Here is a 12,477-nt window from a genome sequence, read left to right on the forward strand (position 1 = left end):
GTAAGAATTTGCCTGAGCGATATTCATGTAAAAGTTTCATTTTTACAACATTTTAAAAAAATGATTCATAATACTTTTGAGGAAACAATGTTGCACACCATTCAACAATTTTTGCATCATCTTCTTATGTAATTTCCAACTAAGTATGCACAACTTCACCAAATAAATATGTGGCCAAAGTAACTGTAGTATATAGACATCCATAAGGGGAGACGATCTTGAATGTATACCATATTATATTGTATTATATATTATACATTTAAATGTTCATGTTCCAATGATGTTTTTTTTTTGTATTTCAATATAATTGCAATGATAGTCTATATAAATAAACAAAGAAATAGGAGATAATAAATAATAATTTATTATATTTGATTAGTTTCTGTCAAATAAACCAAATATATTTAAATTATCGTTACCTGTAGAGATGGAATAAAAAGGTACATTGAAACGTACTCGTAAAAAGAATGAAATTCAATTAGATTGTCAGGTAAGAAAGGCGCAACATACACGGATCCTCTGAGTGGAGCATAATGGTGGACAATAACATGGAGAAAGACAGTGGAGACATTATCCTTCCTCACTGCATCCACAGCTCCTCCCCCTTGCATGCGAGGCTTCAAATGATCCGATTCTTCAACTTGGACCAGTTTGGTTCCATAGCACTTTTTTTTTTTTTTTTTTTTTTTTTTACCACACTCCAATTGGGCAACGCCACAACTTAACGCAGCGCTTTGCAACTGCACCTTCAACAACACATCGTAAAGGCAGAGTACGGCTGCAGTTGTACAGCAGTATCATTTTCTGCGGCCAACAATGGAACGGGAGATGCTTTTTTATCCAAAGTGGCACGGTGCGCTTTGGTTCGAGATTTTGATGATATTGTCGATATTGCATGACACCAGCCCTGAGATAACCTGCAGGTCGTGTCAGGTTGGAAATGCGGGGCTTGCGCGGGAATTGTGGATGGAATTTGCCACGAGCGAAAGTGTGACTGGATTGAAAGAAGTTGACGGACGCAGCGACGGGGCTGCGGGGAGATCCCGGGCTGCAAGAGACGCAACTCCAAGGCTCCGTCACGAACCGGATCGGGCAGACGGGAAAACAGAAACGCTGCGCTCAAACGATCGAGTCGGTGATTTGATCAAAGTTTCGCCGCACAACGGCAACGGCGGTGCGGACGGAACGCGCGGCAGAAGGAGCAGCGATCGGAGCACAGTCGGACGCCCGGATTCTGGAAGCAGAGTGACGCGCTCCGAACTGCGCTGGAGCGGCGAGCAAAGGAGAGCCGGCGGCGCCAGACAGGACGAGCTCCAACTTAACAGCTCCACGTTCGCCTTGAGCGGGGATTCATCTCACAACCAAGCGATGGTGCACTGGTCTGGCCACAACAGCAGCGTAAGTCATTCCTTCTGTCCGCTCGAAGCACCTCGAGGTGGCTCATGCCGGCCATCAGGTGGATGGCACACTACTTCACAGTAATGATGCTCTTTGAAAATGTGGGAATGTTGGAGCAAAAGAGCAAAAAGAGAGAAAAAAATAAAACATGCCCACAGTCAGAAAATCACATGTATTATAAAGGGGAAAATGAGAAAGAATTGGTTGTGATTAATTTGGGAAAGGGTCTGCCCTCTGACCTGTATTAATGGGGAGCCAAGGCTGGGAGAGGCAAGCATGAACACTCATCTTTTTTTGAGTCATTCATAAAGCACTGGTACTGCTTTGTATAATATACCTTAATGGAGCAAGCATATACATATATATATATATATATACATATATATATATATATATATATATATATATATATATATATATATATATATATATATATATATATATATATATATATACACAGTAGGGCTGGACGATTAATCGAAACTTAATCGTGATTTCGATTTTGGCTTCTCACAATCATAAAAACGTGATCATGGAAGGAAAACAATTACTGTGCCGTGGCGCATTATGCAAGCGGTGCATGCAAGTTCCCGCAATTGTAAACGCAGCCTGAAACGCGTGCTTGAAGCTGTTTATTGACACCCTAGTTGGAGTTGACTGTAAAATTAGTTTACGGTCAAATTAAACACGCAACAAAAAGAATATTCACAAATTGTATATTTAAATACAAGACACACGTGGTTTTAGACATTGCCAGTTTATGCTGATAGTCAATGGAAAACCCTATTGACAGGCTAGCTTGGATTACATCACGGGAGGGATTTACCTTCAAATAACGAATATTCAGACACAAATGCCGTAGTAACACATGCAGACAGGTGATATAACAACACTCACGGGCATATATTCATCCGAATCTGGGGGAAAAAAATGAGTTAAATTCAATTTAGTTTCTTTTACATTCTTCTACTCTTTTTTTTTTTTTTTTTTTTAATCTTACTGTAAATATGCAGCTTCATGCATGCATTGCACCACACTTTCCTGTAGAGGCCAAGGCATGTATTGCAGGAACAGCAGATACAGTCATGGCTTTGTATAAAAAGACACAAAACACTTTTTTCCCCCCTGACTGTCTTACATGAAATCATACTGAAATTGTCCTGTTTTAGGTCAATTAGGATGACCAACATTATTTCTATTTGCTAAATGCCAGAATATTGAGAGTATTTTTTCTTATACAACTATATATAATAGACAATACAGTAACTCCAGGTGTGCCAATGTTTTTAGCTCTAGCTGTATTTATTGTTTTCTATTATTATTTTACTTATTGCTCATTTATTTTCTGGTTGTTCTTTCAAGTGACATTTAAAGCTGAGTTTTGGTAGTTAAATAAACACTAAGTGTCAAAATCAAGGAATAATTGTGTTTATTAATTGTCATTTCAATAACAATCAAAATAATCATGATTATAATTTTTTTTCCATAATTGCCCAGCCCTAATATAGAGGAGATATATATTATCCAAATGAATGTAAAAGGACATATGCTTCCAGAGTGAATTTGTGTCCTACACATAATGAGCAAATTTAAAATAAAAGACAACAAAATTAATAAAATAACTGTCGGCCAGCCTGCAACATACAGCACTTGTAACGTCAAATATCTGTTCACATTCTCAAAAAACACTTCCATTCAAACATAAACACAATACTGTATAGTTAATAGTCACTTAAAAAAAAGAGAGGCTATTTAACAAGTCCATTTTTTACATACCATACTAAAGGTCACTGGTGCCATCAGAGATAAAAGCTGTGTGACACGTTTTGATGTAAGAAATGTACGTTTTTGCAAAGTCATTACTTTGTTTGGCTCTCCTTGACATTGTGATGCATGTTGGATTCATGAAAGTGTGAGTTTACCTCTAAACTGTAGCTTACTGTGTTTTTGGATGTGCCATTCATAAATTGTAATCCACATGATACAAAAGCCTTTGACACATTAAAGTATTAGTCTTTCGATACACCAATTTCGATACACCAATATATATATATATATATATATATATATATATATATATATATATATATAAATTCAGCAAAGCTGAATATGAGCACCAGTTGGTGTTATTACAAGTGCATTTTGTTCTTCTCCTTGTTACATCACACAATGCAATTTGATATTACTGCTTTAATAAACTTTAATTAACAGGGAAAAAAAAGATGTCCTTTGGCACATTTGGGAAAGAATAGCACAGAGCATGTTTTAAATGTATTATTTTGCTGTGGGGCCAATGGCAAGACACAGCAGTTTTTTTTCCACAATCGAAATACAATTAGAGCGAACTCAGCGTTGAAGGTAAAAGGACTTACAGTATATAATGAATCACTTCCGAATTAGCTTTCCTGTAAAAGTTTGAACATCCGTACTCTAGCTTCGCTTCGTCAAGTCGATATATTTTTTTGCTACAGTGTTCCACACAAATCTGAAACAAACCATATTATATGATATTGGACGTTGTGTATATTCCAGATGGAATTGAGACACTAATGACAGTGATCAAAGTCCAAGGGCCCTGACCATAAGGCTCAAATAGACAGTGAATACACCGAACACACTATGTGTAATTTATTAGATAATGGCAGAATAACACGGATGCACAGATGAAACATTGTACATCTCAGGGTGTGCTCAGAGCATTGTGTGCAATTGTGTATTCAGCTTTTGGAGTTCTGACCTGAAATTCCATGCGAACCAATTGGACAAGCAGCCGATAGTGATCGAAATTAAATTATGTCCCGAAGCAATACCATCTCCCCATTCTTTAAAAAAAAAAAAAAAAAAAGGTACAAAGAAAGTACCTGTGATTTACTAAATACCAGTTTTCTCAGGTCAAGTTTATTGTGTTGTTTGTTTGGTGCAGGAATTAGATATGTACAGTTGGTAGATACTGTATTGATCCTCTAGGAAATTCCCTTAGCCAGTAGAAGCAGTGGTTAAAAGACAAGTACTGTATGCAGCAGTAATTAAAAAAAAAAAAAATTAGCAAGCGACGAAATAAAAAATAAATGAAAAGTAAGTATCATTGAAATGTTAATTGTACAAATCACAACATTCACGCCATGTATGTGAAATAAGAGGTGCAAAGGTAGTCATTTAGTTTCGGTTCTCCGCTCGCTAGCACCTCATGGCTTGCGGAAGGAACAATTTCCTTCGTCTAACAGATGAGCATGACAGAGACAGCAGCCTTCCGCTGAACGGGCTCCTCTGCCTGATTACTATGTCGTGGGCTGGCTGGTTCGGTCGATGTCTAAGACAGACATTTATGGAAGGTCCTTTTCTCTGCAACACACGTTAAAGGTCCCTTGCCATCAGAATCAATTTTTTTCTTCTGTTTCATGAATAACATAGGTCAAAATGAGTATGTGACCTGGTTTAATCATCTATGCAGATTTGTCGAGTGAATTGCATAAGCCTTTGAACACCAAAACTACTTAGAAATGACAGGGTTTGAAATCGCAGACGCTGTGATGTAGTTTCACCGATTCATTCTCAAGTACCTGGCCACTTCATGGTTGCTGCACGTCCACTCATCTTGAGAAACATTCCTGAGTCACAACGCGAATGCATCTTGTCCAAATGTTAAACTTTGCGTCACCTGCCAAACTCAGAGGACTTAAGGAAAAAAATGGCTTCAACTAATTTTGGGAGAAATTCCTAAGCATTTGGGAACCAAAATTGTGCTGTGTTCGGCCCCATTTCATGGAGGATGGCTTCGTAAAATAAGCTTTCCCACACTGCTGGAAGTGCATTTCCGAGCCATGCAAATACAGTATATAAATGTTGAATGTAACTGCAGTCACCGTAAAATGTTTGCGAGAGATTCCCGGCCGCGTTGGTTACACCGTGATTGAATGGGACCCGCTGATAAAGATATCCTCCTCTCTTTTTTTTACTTAACCCACATGACACGTGACTTGTGAGTAGTGGGCGAACAATCCACCACTTGGTGAATTCTGCTTCACGAGGACAGTAGAACACCCCCCCACGAGGTTGCTATGAAACCTTGGCCAAGATATCGTCATTTGCCAACAGTCATTCAGAGCGAAGCTTTTTTTCCCCCATATTTAAATTAGGAAAGATGACCTAACCCAATCAGAGCAAAGCTTATTTACAGTACATGTCGAACATCAATAAGAACTCCAGCCATCTCGAGTGCCAGTTAAAAAGGCCAACAAGAATAGCTTGAAAATGGACTTTCTGAGCATTTTCAACCAAAATTACATCCAAACCCGATAAAAAGACATCAAAAGTTTAAAATAATGAAAGAAATCTGATGGCATGGCACCTTTGCACATGGAGTGAGAGGATTTGTTTTCTCCGGCTGGAAATACCATCATGCGAATGCAGGCGTCCATGCTCGCGTGTTCTAACGTCTATGGTCTGTAAAACGTAACAGCTGATGCTTGTTGGGGATGTAATTGCTGTTCTGCATAAATTACTGTATATGATGTTATATATTATAATATGCGGCCTCTCACAGAATCTAAATTAGTAGGCGCGAATGTGAGCGTGAATGGTTGTTTGTTTATATGTGCCCTGCGATTGGCTGGCGACCAGTTCAGGGTGTACCCCGCCTCTCGCCCGGAGATTGCTGGGATGGACTCCAGCACGCCCGCCACCCTAGTGCAGAGAAGCGGAACGGAAGATGAATGAATAAATATTATAATATTATATTGCATGAGCTGTCCATTGTCAGTGAATATAGATTATTGCAAAGCTTTTCCTCTTCCTGAGATTTTCCTGAATTACAATATTGAAAAAAAAATATCAATGACGTCGCCAGCGATTAACTCGACTCTCATTACATTAGTGTTGACTTCCACGCGCTTAAATAACGATGTGGCCTTTTGCTAATTTTTTCAATCTTATGAGCATCAGAATCAGAATCAGAATCAGAATCAGAATCATCTTTATTTGCCAAGTATGTCCAAAACACACAAGGAATTTGTCTCCGGTAGTTGGAGCCGCTCTAGTACAACAGACAGTCAATTTACAGAACACTTTGGAGACATAAAGACATTGACAAAAAACAATTGTGTAAAAAGATGCAGAGTCCTCTAGCACTTAGAGCAGTTCGAATGACTAATATTGCAATAGTCCGGTGCAATGACCATTGTGCAAAGGGCGCTGAGACTTCAAGGAGTGTATGCGGTTTAAAGTGACGAGTAGTGCAATCATCTGGGACAATGTTGGTTGTGCAAATGTTACAGATACTCCTCAATCAGTGTGCAAATGGAGCAGATGCTACTCTGGCATGAGTGGCCAGTATATGCAAAGAGTGCAGCATGGCGAGACAACTACAGTGAGTGCACGAGTAATACATAATTGGCCCCACAGAAATGTGACAACAAACTCAAGTCAAAAAATTGCCAACTTGTTGTAATGGAATGAAATTATCACGCTCACTTCTATTCTTAGCTTCACATTAACTCACTAAAATTGAGGCTGGATCATTTTCATATAGTTTAATGAAGTTTACTGATATGAGTATTTTAATTACGGGCTGCTGTTATCCATCAAAAGTTCATAATTGTTTCTAAGGGGAAAAAAAAAATCGAAAATAGGGCTCGGCGATTATATGATTGAGATCAGAGATCACGATAAAATTTCCGTGGATCCCGGAAATCAGTTTGCAAGTTGTGGAAGTGAAAAGAAACCGCACTTGCTCAGCTGGCCCGCCCCGTAGTGATATCGAGAATCCGACTCAGCCGTCCTCTCACGGATCCCGCTATGTCGGCCCATCCTTGCCTCGGCGATGGATGCAGCCGGCTGGTTGCTCTGCGAGTTCCCAACATCGGTTGTGTGGCGATGTCTTCAAAGTGACGTGGAGTAATACTATTAACCAGTCGACGTGCAAGGTATGTTGGTGCACTCAAAACAAAACACAACAATCTTGTTTATTCATTTGAAGAAGCACCATCCATCCATCCATCCATCTTCTATCCTCACTAGGGTCGCGGGTATGCTGGAGCCTATCCCAGCTAACTAGACAGGAGGCGGGGTACACCCTGAACTGGTTGCCAGCCAATCCCAGGGCACATATAAACAAACAGCCATTCACACTCACATTCATGTGCTAACCAGTCAACCACCGTGCCGTCACCCAAGTGATGATGTGGAAATCCTAATCTTCAGTACAGCCTGTCACTCACAACACAGCACAGGTATCGTTAATAGTTAGCCACCGCAAGCGGTGAGGGCACCGGACAGAAGCAACAATCAATCATGTCATCATTAGTCAACGTTGGCCTGAAAGTGTAAAACAATATAACTAATTGTGAGACACTTTTACATTTCAGAACATAAATTAACAAAACAAAATAAGGAAAGCCGAAACATTTCAACATTTCAGAAAAGAAATGAAAAAAAAAACCCGAAACACTTTTACATTTTGGAAAACACATTAACAAAAGCAGAAACACTTTTACAAAAGACGAAACAAATTACAATTGAGACAACCCGGAAATGGAACGTCCCATTTCACAGACATTCTTAGAAATCCCACGCCCTTTCTTGGCAAGACCCACCCTGCTTCTTCATGATTGGCTCCTGCATCGCGGGAAGGGTAGGCTACGCAGATGTAACGAGATGTCCATCCCAAAGATGTCCATCCCAAATATAATAAAAAAACAAAACAAATAAATTATTATGGTTAGGTTTAGGACTAGGGTTGGAGTTAAGGCGGTTTTGGATTATTAGGTTAGGATTATGGGGGGTAAAGGCTGGCGTACACCGAGCACTGCTACCGAGCCCGACTGAACTATGGTGCATTGCGCGTGGTTTGGCAACTGTTTCCTTGAGTGGCCGATCAGTCAGCCACTGGTTTTGATGCGATTCAAAATTAGAATCTCCGTTGCACGGCATCTTAACGTCCGAGTTTACATTCAGTCAAAGGGTACAGAAGTTTTCCCCGACGGCAGGCATGCCCAAAGTCTGGCCCACAGGCCAAATCCGGCCCGTGTCCAATTTTCTCCGGCCCGAAGCATCATGTCATAAAATCAATGATATGTGGCCCGCCAGCACAGTTTACCACAGTAAACAATACACACATACAAAAAAAAGGCATTTTATACTTCACCAGAGGGTGGCAGTAGACCTGTTGCTGCACTCTCGTCGCGTGACCCCTGTGTGAACTTTTACCCCTGTGGTATGTTTTTAGCCCATTTCTAAAATGGCAACTGAAACTAAAAAGAGGAAAGTTGACAACGAGGGCCGCCGTGTCCAGGAGGAGTGGATTTTTTCACTGACATACGAAACAACTGTGTCTGCCTAATTTGCCAAGAGACTGTGGCTGTTTTCAAAGAATTTAATATTAAGAGGCACTACCAGACGAAACGTGCTAACTACGACAAGCTAACGGCGAACGAATGCGCCAAAAAACTGAAGCCACTGGAAGCTGTTTTGATAGCACAGCAGCGCTTTTTCATAAGAGCGCGTGACTCAAATGAAAATTCTACAAAGGCGAGCTACGAGTCTCAGTGAATTGATTTTTTGTGATGATCAAACCACAGTTTTGTCAAATTTCTGTCATCTGATTTGACAATCAGTAGTATAGTTTGACTATAGTATAGTCAAATCAGAATAGTATAGTCACAATACTATTCTTTGTCAAAATGCACTGGGATGTGATTTGTTAAAACAAAATCAATAAATACATGTTTCTAAAACATTTCAGTCAACTTTCATAAAATAGTTCATTTGTATTTAATTTATTACTATTTTAACCTTTAACTATCCTGGTAATGCAATCGAAAACAGATTCTCATTTGCAATATCGACCTAGCTGCAGACAGCAAAGTGATACAGTTACATATTTACATGTTAATTTACAATGGTAATGGTTCGACAAATGTCAGGCCCCCATTCATTTTCTCCTGACCAAATCTGGCCCTCTTTGCAAAAAGTTTGGACACCCTTGCCCTACGGTGAAAATACATTTCCGGGTTTGCGAGCCGTGCCGCCGCGTTGCCTCGGCTCAAGCCATATAAATAGTATATAAAGCATCAAATGTTGTTTTAAATCAATACTAACCTATATTCATAATGTATAATATGCCTGCGCATGAAAAGGCGAAGTTTGTGACCAGAATGTACGTTCCAATGAATGGAGCCGGCAGCTTCCTTTCAAACATCCACACTTCTCCCTTTAATTCTCGCCAACATCCTCTCTCTTTAACAACCTGCTTCTTAATCTATCTTTTTATGGTTGAAGAAATGTGATCAAGTACAATATATAGACAGCATCAAACGCTATACAGGCTCGCTGTTCAGGGCGTCCATATATACAATCGCCATTTTGATACATCTGCGTAGCCTACCCTTCCCGCGATGCAGGAGCCAAGCCGAGAGAAATGTGAATACCCATCCTATTACCCTGGTTACCAGGTCCCCCGACTGGCAACCATTATCCCTGTACCGTGATCGTGTGTCGTGGGGCAGTTTGCTTATTTCTGTGTCTTGTATGCCTCCAAAAATACTGAGGACTTTTTTAAAATATATATATTTGTTGCATTCATTTTCCGTACCGCTTATCCTCACTAGAGTCGTGGGCGTGCTGGACTCTGGGCGAGAGGCGGGGTACATCCTGAACTGGTCGCCAGCCAATCGCAGGGCACATATAAACAATCATTCACACTCACATTCACACCTATGGGCAATTTAGAGTATTAAATTAACCTACCGTGCATGTTTTTGGGATGTGGAAGGAAATCGGAGTACCCGGACAACACAGGCACAGCCAGAACATGCAAACTCCACATAGGCGAGGCCGGATTTGAACCCCAGTCCTCAAAACTGTGAGGCAGATGTGCTAACCAGTCGTCCGCCGTGCTGCTGTTTTTATATTTTTCTGTATTTATTTTGATTATTTCATTTAATTTGCCTTATATGCTTAGTATGCTATGTTGGGGTTACTGTTTTCAATATTGACGATAAGGCGTGTTGTTAACGAAAGGCAATAATAAAATGTTGAACTCCTCTCTAGCTTCTTTAGTTTTCAGTACAGATGCTTTAAAACTGGCAATTTAAAAAGTTTTGAAACAACATAAAAATGATAATAATCGAGATCGGACGATATGAAAAAAAATCAATCGCGATTTGTATTTTTTATTTTTTTGCCAGATCACCCTACCTGATTCTAAAGTAATATTTTTCAAACTCTCAATGCCAAAATGTCTTTACCGTTAGGTGTCCGAAATGAAGTTTCATGATTTGCAACATTTTCTGAAGATGCTCATTACATTTTTGGATATTTTCTGCTCTTGCTTAATAATATGCATTTTTCTTTCAAGAAAGGTAACAGAAATTAGATCAGAGTTATTTTATAAACGCTCGTTGTTTGTCACTTAAACTGTCTTTACCGTTAATGCAACTGAAGAAAGCCTCATTATGTTGTTGCAATACACCAGAGGGATCTGTGAGCTGAAGTGCCCGGATGAGGCAGCCACTTTGCATTCACATAACAGCAGCAAGAAAAACAAATGGTGTTATTTCTGAGATATGAATAGTCACAAATTTGTGAAAGCGTTGGAACTATTGCATGTCTTTACCGTTATTAAGGTTGTATAAAGACACGAGTGTAATGGGTTTAATGAGCAGTTAGGATTATTTTATGCACTCGTATCCGCAGTTTGAAGGGCAACACGTAAATTGCGCAACTCACACAATTTTTATGAAGCTGTTTATTTCTTTACCACAATGTACTTGTTTTTACCGTGATGCAAGAAGTGTATTACAATGGGCCACCGCCATTTGAATGAATGAATTTTTTTTTGTACCCCGCCTCTTGCCCGAAGATAGCTGGGATAAACTTCAGCGCGCCCCTGACCCTAGTGAGGATAAGTAGAATGGAAGATGAATGAATGAATGAATGAATGTAGGATATGTATGTAGCATGTGCTTCCTCTCGTTACATTTTTATATGTTAGTAGAATCAAAATCATAATTTTAGAAAGATTCATTTGTGAGATTATCACCAATATTGACCATATTTATGATTAAATAATATAATAATATAATACTAGTTAATATAATAATATAATAATGGTTCGACAGAAATGTAAAATATTATGTCTTAAGTTTTAACAGCATATTAGTTCCACAAAGGAAAAAAGTTGAAGATGAATGTCAAATTCAGAAGGGTAGCAAACAAGGTGTCACTGATGCACCTCATACCTCTCTTTCACTAACATACAGATTGTCACACAAGCTAATGCGAGAAGCTACGTTTTTTGTCAAAAATCACACTCATCAAGCCATCCATCCATTTTCTGAGCCGCTTCTCCTCACTAGGGTCGCGGGCGTGCTGGAGCCTATCCCAGCCATCATCGGGCAAGGGGACACCCTGAACTGGTTGCCAGCCAATCGCAGGGCACATATAAACAAACAACCATTTGCACTCACATTCACACCTACGGGCAATTTAGAGCATATTGACTCAAATTAACAACACCAGTCAACATCCTTAGAAAAAGCTGCCTACATGATACTTAACGCTCATATCAAGCCAAAACACTTCCGGATGCACACCGATGTTTCCCGAGTATTTCCGAAGTTTGCCAGAGCTGAGGGCCTTGTAAAATGGCGATGCTCTTGAAAAACGAATTGCTTTATAAAATATTTCTTGCCATCTGGAGAACCCACTTGTATACATAAAACAACATCAGATAAGACATTTTTGTTTTAATTTACGGTCGCTTCCGTGTTCATGAGTCTTCTGCTTCTTTGTTTGGCTACATTCTGTTCCACATCGCCATTCTCGGCGTCATGACTCTGGAGAAGTCGGCGTACCCCACACAATTGAAAAATTTTGGTCATAAACACATTGAACAGTCATTTTTTAAGATTGTCGGCCCGACCTGCTTCAGACCCATAAATCGGGACAAATCCACTCATAATACATCTGAGACCTAAGGACAATCTTCTAGGACAGGGGTGCCCAATACGTCAATCAATCGCGAAGGTAGCCTTGGGAGATCGCATGCTGTTATTGTAATTATTATTATTATTTTTGGGGGCA

The 12,477-nt window shown here is 39.7% G+C and overlaps 1 protein-coding gene across 3 annotated transcripts in view; it reads left to right on the forward strand.

The window, feature by feature from the left end:
• Nucleotides 1-734: 734 nt before the first annotated feature.
• Nucleotides 735-12,477, forward strand: part of LOC133403790 (VPS10 domain-containing receptor SorCS1) — a 250,256-nt gene continuing 238,513 nt past the window's right edge. For all 3 annotated transcript variants that reach the window (XM_061679044.1, XM_061679045.1, XM_061679046.1), the window contains exon 1: nt 735-1,398. In XM_061679044.1, coding sequence (XP_061535028.1) covers nt 817-1,398 — 582 coding nt within the window. In that variant the 5' untranslated portion in view covers nt 735-816. The remainder of the gene's footprint in view (nt 1,399-12,477) is intronic.

The sequence above is a fragment of the Phycodurus eques genome, chromosome 6, assembly GCF_024500275.1.
Source record: "Phycodurus eques isolate BA_2022a chromosome 6, UOR_Pequ_1.1, whole genome shotgun sequence".
NCBI classification, from domain to species: Eukaryota; Metazoa; Chordata; class Actinopteri; order Syngnathiformes; family Syngnathidae; genus Phycodurus; species Phycodurus eques.